The sequence below is a fragment of the Lethenteron reissneri genome, chromosome 23 (genome assembly GCF_015708825.2).
Source record: "Lethenteron reissneri isolate LAM-NWPU_2019-01 chromosome 23, ASM1570882v1, whole genome shotgun sequence".
NCBI lineage: Eukaryota > Metazoa > Chordata > Hyperoartia > Petromyzontiformes > Petromyzontidae > Lethenteron > Lethenteron reissneri.
The window spans coordinates 18,607,085-18,621,221 of record NC_083801.1 but is presented as its reverse complement, the minus strand read 5'-3'; the positions used below and the strand labels follow the sequence as shown (position 1 = coordinate 18,621,221).

The window sequence follows — 14,137 nt, the reverse complement described above, 5'->3', positions numbered from 1 at the left end:
ACACAGTCATCAGGAAGGCAGTTTCCAGCATGCATACATGGCCATGTAATTTGACCACCACATTGCATAAATAATTATCTTAGCCTTGTTACTGCTGTGCTATTGGATGCCCCATGAAGACTATCCCTAGGCCGTGTTGCAATTGCAAGTCTCCAATGATTAGGCGCGCGTCTTTGACCAATAACAAACCTCTTTAATTACCCAGGAAAGCATCGCGAAATCTCAAGACTAGTATTCAAGAGGTCCTTGCATTGAGATACCGCATTTAGCCAATCTCGAGTGTGAGCATTTAACTTGTGAGATGAAATCGCAGTAACTATAGAAAAAAAAAACCACGCATGCAAGAGGGTAATACTCAAAGCTCATCACAAATGTATTAAAGAATAAACTTTGCTGCATATCCATCTTCTGGCCACCTTGCATCCAACACCGCGAGCTAGTGGGGACACACGCCTGTAATTCAGCACTGGAAGCAAGGGTTGGCGGATCGTACAACTGCTGTGAAATTTCCTTCCCATGAGCATTGAGGTTTGCCCTACCCTCCCTGCCTTGCCAGATGACAGTACAGCGAGTGTGGACTAATCTCCAGCTGTATGGGATAGTGTTGCCCCCTCGCATACATGAGTTTTCTCCGGGTACTCTGGTTTCTTCCGAAAACATAGAAACACTCAATTAACAAATAACACCTTAATACGTAGAGGATTGCAGAGCTTGGTGGCAGAATTTGGAATTGGATCACCACCCGACTGCCTTTCCCGCTTGCCTGTGGTTCCTCACGCCATTCTAGGTCTTCAAAAGCAAGCAAATACTGAGCATTACACATTTAATGTATAGATTTTTATTCAAACGCCTTGGCATTCCGAGGCAGTCTCCCATCCAAACACTAGCCGGGCTCATCACTGCTTAGCTTACGATATGTGATAATATCGATCTCATTCAGGATGATTTGGTCATCGGCAAAGCACCTCAAGGGAATTAATTTGTTGTGCATAGATGGGGACGTGTACCTCTTAATGCAACATCGTGTGCCGACGGCACAGTGTTATGCAAGTGCACAGAGCTGCCTCTGATCACGTGGGTTGTTTTAATGATGCACTGTGTAGCAGTGCTAACGCACGCCTCGGGTGTCGAGGTGCCAAACATGAATTCAGTGCTTTTAGATGTGTACTTCTTTAATTCATCATTTGACCACATACATTTAACTTCCTGTAACATCTCAAAATGTTTAGCCATTAAAAAAACTGTGCAATTCAAACACGCACTTTCGTCTTTAAATGGCAAATAAACGTGTCTATCATTTTGATCTTAACAATGTTACAGTCAGCAACTTATCGCTTCAGTGACGTCTCAAGGTAGAGTGTAGGATCACGTGGTAGCTCACCTCACACAGCCTTTTCATACACTCTCCATCTCTGATTTAATAGGGTTTTTAAAAAATAAAAATAGATCAACCGTAATCCCACAATACAAATGCGTTCGCACAGAAGCAGTTTCATTTACCCATATTTCAACACCTCGTTATCATAGTGAAAGTAAACATCATCACAAACTATTTTAATCGAACCAGAATATCACCTTCCTTGAGTACAAATTTAAAACATTTCAAATACGTGATCATCTTTACAATTGGTCATTAAAATGCAGCATACACGTCTTTGTACAAAGGCACATTCCAGAACAAAATGTTAAAGTACGACTTTTAATTGTTTCTACTCGACCCCTGGATCTTTGGAAAACAGACGTCTATAATCGTGGCTACCACAATAATATATCTTCAAATTTGGCAATACTGTACAATGGTTACATTGTTAACAATGTTTGTACAGCAGTTAACATATATTTAACATATTATTTATTTCGTAAACATGTCTTTAGATACAATACAATGCAGATGAAATCACACATTTAAAATTACAATTTCATACGACCCATATACTTTCACATTGTTGAATATAATTTTTTATTAACAATGGTGAGACGCATAATAATTTATGCAGTTTATGTGAAGTGCCTCAAGCATTATCTTAAATAGGCGATTGATTTTAAATCAGTCGCTCCCAAAAAAACTGTAAAATATGTTCATGATTTTTTATGATCTCTAAATAAAATGCCCTAGCCCAAAACAGGCGGAAAAGTGTTCGCAGATTGCTTCATGAAAAGGCTACATTTAGGCTTCCAATCAGCTCACAGCAAGACACTCAGGCATGTCCCTGTGCATGCAGCCCACACACCAGGGCAAGACAATGATGGGCCTTTAAACAGGCGACTTCGGAGTGTCTCTTGATCGTCTACTTTCTCGCTGTGGCAGAGCTGTCACGGGCAGAAGACAATCTTTCTCCGTAGAAGCACTTTTCTCAGGACTCTGCAATGCCTGGCCAGAAGGCACTGTCGCCGTATCATCCAAACTTGGCTTTTTGGGCTTGATGGGTCCAGTTCTACGAGGCTTATTGTTGGCTTCACTGGAACTGGAAGGATGGGCAATGGTGCAGGTTGTGGATTGAGAAACACAAGGTGGACTGGCCATGAGTGTTGTGATTGGAACACTGAAGGGTGCAGTTTTGGAGACTGGAGATTTCTTGGCTAGCATTGGCATTCCATTGTGCTGATGGCTCATCATGCCCTCCCTGGTGGCCGAGCCAGATCTGTAGCCGAGTATGGGTCCAGTGCGATGCGTGAGTCGAGCCACACCAACCGCAGCCAGGCTCACCTGCAGAATGCAGCCACAACACACGAGGGAGTGGAATGACAAAGTCAAGGATAAGTAATTTTCACAAACATTACAAATGTTCTTAACATAAATGAACACATGTATATGTACAGCCATTTTGACAATCTCCTGCTGAAGGCATTCCTACACTGTTTAATGGTTATTTAACCATACTTCACCACACTGGATAGCGCAAGTTAGTGACGGGTGGGATGCATAAACAGGGGGGAGCACACAGAAAGTACAGATCAATGGATGTTGGTGCATCTGTCCTCTGTTGGCCACCCACCATACAGCCCTAGAATATTAAATGGAGATAACGGATGACAAAACTCGCATGAACGCATTTTTTTTAAATGTAAAAGTGTTTATCTTGCAAGAGGGCTTGTACCTTTGCTGGGGTAGTGTAGACCATCGTGGCAGCCTGGGATGCATTCGACGTCGCACTCCCGCTGTGCGAGCACTTCTGCGTACCAGCAAGTGGACCATTCTGAGCTGAAATTATAGTCTGAGAGCCCGCCTGGGCAACAGTCACGGAACTTTTGTGCCCAGTCGTCGCAGGACTGACATTAGCAGTTGTTGGACTGCTCCCAACAGCAATAGAGCTTCTCGCAGGAGTAATGGCGAGACTGCTTTCAGAAGGCGTTGCAAGAAGAGTTTTGTTCTCGACAGGTGCTGCAACGCTCATTTGTGGTGCATCCTTTTCAACCGATGCCACGGTCATGGACTTACTGTGAGCAGGAGTTATGCAGCATTTCTGTGTGGCACCAACAAGCTTGCTTTTTTCACCAGCCATTGTGATCGACATCTGCTGTTTTGCATGCTCCGTGTTGTGTTTGTTTGTTACAAGGCTCTGTTGAGTAGTAGCTGTTGTGCTGTGCTGAGCAGCAGCTGCAGTGCAGTGTTGCATAGCAACTTGAGTGTTGCGCTGAATAGTAGCTGTAGCACTGAGTTCAGTAGCAGCTGTCACGCTGTGTTGAGTAGTAGGTGTAGTACTGTGTGGAGTAGTAGATGTAGTGCTGTATGGAGTAGTAGATGTAGTGCTGTGTGGAGTAGATGGTGTAGTTCTGTGTGGAGTAGTGGCCATTAGGCTTTCTTGAACAAGTGCAGACTTGGGTTGATCAATACCTGCAGACTTGTGTTCAGTAGCAGCTGCGTTACTTTGTTGAGCATAGGCCACAGAGCTTTGATTAACCGGTGCAGACCTGTATGGAGTCGTAGCTACATTACTTTGTTGAGCATAGGCCACAGAGCTTTGATTAACCGGTGCAGACCTGTATGGAGTCGTAGCTACACTACTTTGTTGTGCATTGCTCAGAGAGCTTTGATTAACAGGTACAGGCCTGTGTTGAGTAGCAGCTACGTTACTTTGTTCAGAATTAGCTTCAGAGATTTTTTTAATCGGCCCCAACGTGACTTGAGAATTGGCAACAGGAATTCCTTGACAAGCAGCCACGGGGTTGCCTTGCGTGATGGAGACAGGACCGAGTTGAACAGGAGGAGCAGTAGGAGGACTGCACTGGGCAGCAGCTGAAGGACTTTGTTGAACTGGATGGGGACTATTGTGAGTTAGCGTCGCCACCTGAGTAGCAGTTTGAGCTGAAAGGGGATGGCTTTGGGATGGGGTAGTGCATGAAGATTGGTGGACAGTGCTGGCCTCGAGCAGGGTATCCACTGGTAAGGAGACAGGCGTCGCGTGTCCAAACTTTGGATGGGTGACTGGCAAACAGAGAAATATTCAATCAAATTTTCCGAAAATAAAGACGTACGTAGTTTTTTTTGCAACATTACAGCCACTATGTATCGTAAACAGAATGCCGTTCTGTTGCTACAGATATAAATGATAATTTTTTTTATTCTATAGGCCTATTGGCTTTCAGGGAAATTATTGTCCAGCAGCATTTGAATAAGCAGGCAAACTCTGGACCCTGTTCAACTTCATCAGTAAAATCAGGCTGGTTGAGCAAATGCTGCTAGTTTACCAGACGCCATTAGCAACAGAAACCCTTATTAAAGATCGGGACCTGTTCAATGTATGCAGCTTTTCGTTGGTGATTTCATGTTCAAAGATTTTGGGAAAAAAATATTTTTCAATGCAAGCCACCAATTTTATTCAGCTCATAAAATTTCATAAATTCTGGGGTGAAAAGAATGTATTTTATATTTTTGAGTGCAAATAAAAGTGTGTGCATTGAAACACATGTTTTTTACATATTTTTATTTATTTAATTTTAATCTTGTAAACATAATTTTTACATGTGCATATTCATTCTAAGATTTCAATCCAGGCAATAATAGTTCATTATTGTCTGGATAATTCTAATATATTTGCAATAGTGGAATACAAATTTAGTAAAAAACACAGCTGCCCATGATCGGCGGGACTTGGACAGGTTCCTTTAAATTAAATCTTGAATTGTCACGCGAGACGACGAGCAAGTGTACTCATTTTTTATCTCGTTAGGTTTCGTAGATCCGAAGATATTAGGCGTCAAAGATTTGAAAGAATATAAACAGACAACAGGGCAAGTTAAATAAAAGCGCGTAAAAAAATGCGTTGAATCGTAACCTCGCCACACCCCTGGTAAAACTAAATGTGCTGGGTTTCTGAATTGCACTGTACGGTACCACAAATGAACAACTCAAAAAAATACGCAGCCACACCCAACTTGGCGTTGAGTCTTATGACGTGTTTTATGGTTGGACTGCTTGTTGTTCGACGCGATTACTGTATGACAGCGGTCGGGAACCTATGGCTCGCGAGCCATATATGGCTCTTCTGGTGACGGCATATGGCTCCCAGACAATTTTGAGTTGAAAAAAATAATAATAATAATAATAAATAAAATCAGTTTGGAACTGATTTTAAAATACTTGTGATATTGCTTAATAATACTGTGTCATTTTAAAGTAAACAGAAATTAGTTTTGAAGATAAAATTTCACGGGTCACGGGTCCCGTGACCAGAAGTCGCATTAAAAGTAAGACATATTTAATTTATTATACGTTAAAAATACTATATGGCTGTCAATGAAATATATTTAGAAATATTTGGCTTTTATGGCTCTCCCAGTCAAAAAGGTTCCCGACCCCTGCTGTATGACGTTTAGCTCCACATCCATGAGGCCCGATGGGTTCGCTCCACTTGCTGGGAACTTCTTCAAGAACTGAATTCAGTTGCCAAAGGACTGAACTTATTATATCGTGCCAAGCAACATGCAGTAAACGACGCAAATAACACATCGGAGAGCTATGCAGCATGACTGTGAAAACCTATACCAGGGGTCGGCAACCAAAATAACAAGAAGAGCCATTTCTTTCTAATTCGGTACAAAATTCAGTATTTCAAGAGCCGCAATGCATCTATGTACATACTGTACATACGTACATATCGTCAAGAAGCAGCCCGTAAAGAGCCGCATGCGGCTCCGGAGCCGTAGGTTGCCGACCTCTGACCTATACAGTAGTAGCAGTAGTTTTATGAAATGTAGTACTTACTGTTTCCAAAGGTGTCAATCATTTTCTTGACGGCTTGTCTGTCCCACATGAAGTGTGCCGTCTTGCCAAGCTCCTCATCATATTTACGCTCACTTACAAATTTCTGAAAAACACAAACAGTAATAGTATATTCCTTGTGCAGTGATGCAATGGAAAAACACACACGTACCGCCCCTTTGTCAATCTACTGCTGGATGAAGATCTCAAAATGGAGGAAATTTCAAGGCTAACGAAAACACATCAGCATTATCACTGCTGTAAGTATTCTTATTAGCTGCACAGTTCATATATAATACAGGCGGTTTATTAAAAACACCATGCCCCATCCCATATTGCCTTGAAGTTAATTGCTTTACCTTGATCTCAGCCCTCAGATCTGTGAGATATGCATCAGACATCTGGGCCGCATTGTTCTTGTCACATAGCTTTTTCAGCTCAGTTGCTTTCCTTTGCCTTGCATTCAGGATGCTCACTGAAAAGGACATTACAGAGATAAATGGGTACCCATGACAAACGTGTCAAAAAACACACCCAAGAGATAAATCAGGCCACGTTTGAAGCTAAATTAAACAAATTTAGTTGGCCCAAGAAATATTGAAAATAAATAGGTCATATTTCAAAATGTATTTGTATTACATAATATTTAAAAACTATGTTTAAAAGTTATTTTATCGAGCCATTTAGTACCTTAATTCGTCACTGGCTCTGTATTTGAAGCCATTAAGAGCACGCTACTCAATATTTTGCCTGCCCACCTTCTGCTTTAAACAAATACTACCCCAACTATTAGCATATTATAGATGTTTTTATTGCCAGTGTCAACGATGATGTTGGTAATTACATTGGCTGTTTATGCAGGCAATTTATCTTGAAAAAGCATATATATACATTTTAAAACGTTCTCTTCTGCTCAGTAATTTATATATAACCGGCATTTAGTTAGTGTCCTTGATGCAAATGCATGCTGCAGAACTTACTTGCTTCGTGCTTAACTTGATCAAGCTCTGTGAAGATGCTCACCTCCCGGTCCATGAGCCTTCAAGTCAGAAACACAAGTAATACGTCTTAATAGTTGCACAGCATTTCCTTTTAATAGAGCAATACACCCACTGAGCCAACTCTTTCAGTGGGGTGGTACATCTGGATGTTTGGCCAATTACATTTAGAGTTTTCTGCATTTGTTTGCTTAGACCATTTCTGGAAGAAGGGTCTCTACTAGTGGGATCTCTAGAAAGCCCCTCTAAATAGTATTTGAACCACAATATTTTGCTGATAGCGTCAAGGAGCATAAACCATCCTCACATCGGCTTTTGGCTCACCATCGAATCAAGATGGTCACTGCATCTCGTGCTTTCAGATGCGCTTCTGCAGCTGTCTGGAACGCTCTTCCTTCCGATATTAGGAAGCCACTGGAGGTATGCACTCTTAAATATAGATTGAAAACGAATTTCTTTATAACTTCTTTTCGTGTTTAGTTTGTTGTCCTTCCCCCACACTTCTGATTAGCACGTTTGGCTATGTACGGTGCGAGAGAAGTTCAACATACATGCAATACATACATGTGGGCCTATTCTTCCACGCTTGCCAAACGTCTTGGAAGAGGTGGGAGTAATCACAATTTGTCCCACCACACGTGACCTGGCTAACATCAGTGACGAGTGATTGATAAACCAGTTCTGAGGCCCCAGACCTGAACTGACCAGCGTGGTGAAGTATTGGCACACAACCCCCATGATATCGTGTGGCGAGGCATTCACCAGTTATTGAAATGCGCAAGAGAACTAAGAATAAGAACAGACTGATGATGAGAAGCGTGTTTCTTTACTCATCTCTCTTAACAGTCAGAAGTCCTTTCAAACCCACGCTGCACAAGTTAACTTACCAATCAGTCATTTCAGAAAATGCTGCCTTTAAATTTTTGGTGGAACCTTCTGCTTCTTCCTTGAGTAATGTTTGGTATCTGTTTAATGATACCACACATCTTTGAAGATCCTTGACTGATTTTTCTACGTTCCCACCTATAATGACAATGATATAGATTCATTAATTAGTTGACCGTCACGTGAAAGAAGCCTTCTGCGTTCCGTGATTATGTGCAGGATATGCCTTGTGTACTACAGTATGCAAATGCTTATTTAATATTGCAGAAATATTAGAAGTGCTATTATTCATTGAAGAAGCAACAGACAGTAAATTGTGCCAATCACACATTTTCAATAATGAACACCAAATGTACAATATTTTCCAAACAGTGCTTAAACTTTTCTAAAGTCCTTGGTATTAAACAAACGAATCATTCATAATAACACATTTAAATACAAGCGAAATATTTAAATTATACATTTGGTAAAAGAACACTACAACAATCAACGAGAAACCTGATATGTGGTTGCACTGGCAATGCCTTTCATCGGAAATGGGCATTTTAATCGAGGAAACAGTTTGGGACAAAGCATGGGAATTTGAGATGTGTATTTTAGAGATGTCTGCGCTTGAACAGTGTGGAACGATATCCGAATGCAAACATTACATAGTGTTATCTCTACGTGATAATAAAATATAATGTCATGGCCATAGATTGGGAATTTGAATATTTCATTAAATCCGAGTAAAATACACAACAACGACGATAACGGCAACTTGTTGTAATTTTTTGTATCTTCAAAATAACAGCTTCCATTCAAGCGTTTGTTATCATCAGCTAAAAACCGTAAATTTAGTTTCATCAAAGTGTTTTGTGAAAACCGTCCTTTCATTCCGTACAATTCTACTCTCACAATGCAGAGCAAACAACGCACCTGGCCTTCTGCGGTTCTCTTTTCTGCTGGATCCGCCGCTGTCTCTCCTCCCACCTTTGCCATCCTTTTGATCTGGGTTGCTGTCTCTTCTGCTGTTGGAACCGCTGTCCCTACGCCCAGAGTTGCTGTTTTTTCGGCCAGGAAGACTACCTTTTCTTCCCGTATTGCTGTCCGTTCTGTCTGCGTTGCTGTCCTTCCTCTGAGTTGCACTGTTTCTCCTGTCAGACTGGCTGCTGTCCCTCCTCTCGGATTGGTCGTCTCTCCTGAAGACGTCGCTCTCCGCATTGTCCCCTTGGCCATCCTGTTTAGCAGTTGAGCTGTCCCGTCTGGAAGACTGGCTGTCCCTTCTGATAGGCTGGCTGTCCCGCCTCGCAGATTGGCTGTCTTTATCAGCAGACTGGCTGCCCCTTCTGATAGGCTGGCTGTCTCGCCTCGCAGATTGGCTGTCTTTATCAGCAGACTGGCTGTCCCTTCTGATAGGCTGGCTGTCCCGCCTCGCAGATTGGCTGTCTTTATCAGCAGACTGGCTGTCTCTTCTGATTGGCTGGCTGTCCCGCCTCGCAGATTGGCTGTCTTTATCAGCAGACTTGCTGTCCCTTCTGATAGGCTGGCTGTCCCGCCTCGCAGATTGGCTGTCTTTATCAGCAGACTGGCTGTCTCTTCTGATAGGCTGGCTGTCTCGCCTCCCAGATTGGCTGTCTTTATCAGCAGACTGGCTGTCTCTTCTGGAAGGTTGGCTATCGCTTCTAGAAGACTGACTGTTCCTTCTGTTCGGCTGGCTGTCCCTCCGGTCAGTAGGACAGCTATCCTGATGACCAGATTCGCTCTCCTGCATAGCAGTTTGACCGTCTCTTCTGAGAGATGAAGTGTCACTTTTAGTAGGCTGGCTATCTCTTCTGATATTTTGACTGTCCCTAGCAGGCTGGCTATCTCCATTAACAGAGTGGCTATCCCTTCTACCAGTCTGACTGTCCCTTCTACCCTGGTCAGATGCATCTGCAGCTATAGCTGCACCTGACTGTTCTGCACTATCAGGGTCTCTGTTGTTCTGGATCGGCGTTTCTGTGCAGTTCAGACCGATGTCCCCAAGGCTCATAGCAGTCGCTTTCTTCTCCAAGCCATAATTTACGTCAAATACTTGCGAGTTGTGTTCGACCTTCGCTGGGTTGCTTCTCCTCCTGTCCAACTGGACTTTTGTTCCAACCGCTCCATTACCATTCTCCTGACTCTGTGTACCCAAACTAATGCTGCGCTTCAATAACATCTTCTCCCTTCTGCTATAAATGTCTGCCGGGCCAAACACGTGGACCGTGCCGGCAACGTGAGGCGTATTGTCAAGGACAACTGATGAAGCGGAAGGCATGGCAGGTGAGTTACCATTCCTCTCTGTGTCACTGACAACACCAATTCCCCTTCCCAAAATAGCATTTGGGTTGCCGTCTCTCCCTTTAGTTTGGTCCTCCCATGTTATGGTTGTGCCAATACTGCCAGGCTGCTCCCTGCATGCACTTGGAGCAGCGGAATGTTTGTCAAGATTAACTGTGGTTTTTAGAACTCCGCCACTGGTATCTGCTGCTAGGGACGTGATGGTTCCTGTGTTGCCTACACCCACTTGGATATCTATTTGCTCTTTATGAGCTGAATTTCTTTTTTGCTGCCCTTGTGATCCCACATTGGCAACTGGTGGTATACCGCCAATGTTAGACTCAGGCCCTGAGATGTGACAGTTATGATGATTCTCGACTAAATTGCTGGTCTTCTTTGTTGCATCAGAGTTACTACACTTGTCAATTGGTACTTTGCTGCTACTATGCTTGCTTATTGCACTTAAGTTGCTGTTAAAAGACAAGCAAGTAGTTTCCCTGTCATCATGATGTGTAAAACTTATTTCAGTTTGGCGATTCGCAGTCCCACGCTGTGGAGAGGCACCAGACAGGCTGTCTGAAGAAGTGGATGAACACATTAAACGATGCGTTGACACTACTCCACGACTGTTACTAATGTCAAAAGCATTTTCAGGTCGGCCCGTGGGACTTTTGGAACATTCCTGCGGTAAACCATAATAAACTTGCTCCTGAAAATGAATTTTCTTCGCACCTGCAAAAGCAAAGCAATTTAAGTCAATTATCATCGAAGTTCACCGTGTGAAATAATGCTTTTAAGATATTTTCATGAAGCATGTTTCACCTCACCAGTGAGTCTACATTGAATAATACTGGTAGGAACCTCCTGGTTACACCAGCCCACAGGGGATTATAGTGTCCGTCCGTCGTGCATCCAAAAATGGGAGGGGTGGGGCTGGGTGGAGAGGGGAGGGTGGGGAGGGTGGGGAGGGGCTGGGTGGGGAGGGTGGGGAGGGGCTGGGTGGGGAGGGTGGGGAGGGGCTGGGTGGGGAGGGGCTGGTCACCCCGTGGTGCCCTTATAAAACTCAACGTTTAACCTACTCACGCCGGCTTGTGCCCGCCCTCACAGTCGGGCATATTTGCGGAATATACCACGCCGCCATTGACCCTGGCTATTGACCGAGCAACCCAACGTTCCTACCAGCTCCCTCCGCAGGAATGTGTTATAATGGATTGCATAGAACGACACTGGCCACTTTGATAATTCGCTGACAGCAGTTCAAATATTCAACAGGCTACTCCTGAAGCCGTGCACTGGCCTCTTCAAACTCAACAAGAATGAATACCAATTGCGGATCAACTCCCAAATACATTTAAAAAAATAAGAGCATTATTAGCATTATTCACCTGGAGAGAGAGGTTCAGAGTTGAATGGTTGGCTCGCTGGCTGCTGATCAGAACCATTCTCCAGGAAACCACTCTCCACGTGGCTTCTTTCCGAGCAAAAGGACGAATGTCTAGAATCGACATTTGTTCCACTCCTCCTTTCACTTGAAAGCGACGCGTCTTGCAGAAACCCGTCTTTCAAGGCGCCGTCACAGTCAAGAACGCTGCTGTGTTCGCTAACACCCGAGCAAGTTTCGCTGGCTGCCTCGGTTGCACATGCCTCAGGCTCCGTGGCAGAAGCACGAGACGGCACTTTTTCCTCAGCCCTTTCAGGATTCTGCACCTCAATGTCGTCTTGAGCTTTGATTTTTTTCTTTTTTGGAGTCTACAAAAACAAAGTGAGCGAGCACTGTACTTTCACTGCATTCAGAGTCAGCAATATTAAGTGTACGCGGGTACAACACCATACCTGTCAACCCATAAGGTGTCCCCGTATTCTTGTACAGGGAAATAGAGTTTTCAGGTCCATACGGCGTACAGCTGAATCAATACGGGAAAAACATGTTTTTGTCTATTTTTTGTGTTTCTCCCTTGTGATGGGACATTGTAGGATGAACGTTGAGATTTATAAGGGCACGGGGTGAGCAATAAGGCCTGAATTGGTCTGTTATAAGGTAGGGCACTGATAATGGGTTGACAGGTATGCGACACCAACATACTGTATCAACATGTTACGTTATTACATGATTAATAGGTGACATGGGTCAAGGATGTTATTATAGGATATAAATACCTTCTTTTTTGTCATATTCCAGGCACCCAGAATTCCTGAAACATTTCCTGTTGCAGAAAATAAATATACAGTGACCAAGAGTTTTTGGAATCGATGTAATCTACAACGTAACAAGTTACATTTCTGCTACTCTGAAACTGAAATTCTGGAGTTGTAAATAGATATACTAGTCAGTCACACTCAGTCACAGAATCACTTCATCAACAGTAAATTGTCCTTAAATCAGCACAAACATGCATATATAATAAAATATATATTTACTCCAACCATTCTCAATCTACCAAATGGAAAAAGGTCTCCCAATACCATGTCAGTAATAGGCTCTTACCATGTGTACTTGAGCAGTGCAGTTTTGACATAAATAGGACATTAATTGATCATTCAATTAAATATTTACCCCTTTAATTTTGCAACCACAGCACATTGTGATGTGATACATGGCAGTGCTTGGACAGTTCTCTACTGATCTTACACTGTTATTATATTCTAGTAAAATGTCAGTTTGCATTCTTTGTGCAGTACTGCAATATTAACTTTTGAACTGTTGCGTAGAGTAAAATTTTGAAAAGCAAAAGTCATGCTGACCATGTGGACATGGACAAAATACAAGATAACACCAAAAACTAACAATAATTCCTGAACCAGTGGTCTCACACTCACCCCCACGTGAATGCCCATCCCATAAACAGATGAGACCCATATGTTTAGACAAAAACACTTTGGTTTTATAAATGTAGAGGCTCCACAGTACAGATATCGCAGGGTAATGCACTGAGGGTGAGTTAAAACTAAACAATTTTTATTTTACCAGGCAAGGCCCACTGAGCTATAGCTCTTTTTCAGAAGCGACCTGGCCACAAATGAAATTTATAGCAGCCAAATACCCTAAACGCATGTTTCTAAATGTGGAGTGAAAAACCGGAAGTCTCAGAGAAAAATCCACGTGACCACGGGGAGAACATACAAACTCTAAATATATAGGGTCGGGATCGAACCCATAACCTCCTGTATACCAGGAGAGGGAGTTAACATCTTACCACCGTGGCACCCAGTTTAGGAAAAACAGCTGGTAGAAGCATAAATATATACAAATGTATACTGTAATACAGCGCTGTATAGATAAAGGAAATGTTCATTTGTGACATTTGTGTTCAACTCTATGAAGCAATGATGGATGGAGGCAAGATGCTCTCAATCGCTGACATTTTTACGATGAGTATTGACTGAAGTTAAAGTTCAGCAAAATACTAAATCATAAAACGAATACAAAGACGTCACTCTCCTTTCAGTTGTATCCGTTTTCATACGTAACACTTACTTTAAGCAACGTAATATTTGTAACCACTGCTTCCTTTAAGCAACGTAATATTTGGAACATATGCAGAAACATCTAGTGGCAAAAATTTTACCCAGTGGAATTTAACTTCCCCTAAAGCGTGCACTCCAGAGTCGTTTCTTTGAAACAATGACTGTCGCCTAGAAATTCTAGTGTGGTCTATCCACCCACATTAAACAATTCAAATCAGTAAGAGGTTTTTGGGTTAGATCGCGTGAAGTATAAATGTGTCTGTCGTTAAACCCGCCACCACCCGGCACAGCCAATTAGTAAAGT

At 42.8% G+C, this 14,137-nt stretch overlaps 1 protein-coding gene across 1 annotated transcript in view; it reads right to left on the bottom strand.

The window, feature by feature from the left end:
- Positions 1–822: 822 nt before the first annotated feature.
- The window catches only part of LOC133346154 (uncharacterized), a 29,909-nt gene continuing 16,594 nt past the window's right edge, over positions 823–14,137 (bottom strand). The window contains exons 4-12 of the mRNA XM_061557606.1: positions 12,526–12,572; positions 11,754–12,117; positions 9,004–11,100; positions 8,088–8,223; positions 7,183–7,241; positions 6,562–6,677; positions 6,206–6,308; positions 3,099–4,426; positions 823–2,707 (exon numbers count right to left, since the gene is read on the bottom strand). Of these exons, the coding sequence (XP_061413590.1) occupies positions 2,255–2,707; positions 3,099–4,426; positions 6,206–6,308; positions 6,562–6,677; positions 7,183–7,241; positions 8,088–8,223; positions 9,004–11,100; positions 11,754–12,117; positions 12,526–12,572 (4,703 nt within the window). The 3' untranslated portion in view covers positions 823–2,254. The remainder of the gene's footprint in view (positions 2,708–3,098; positions 4,427–6,205; positions 6,309–6,561; positions 6,678–7,182; positions 7,242–8,087; positions 8,224–9,003; positions 11,101–11,753; positions 12,118–12,525; positions 12,573–14,137) is intronic.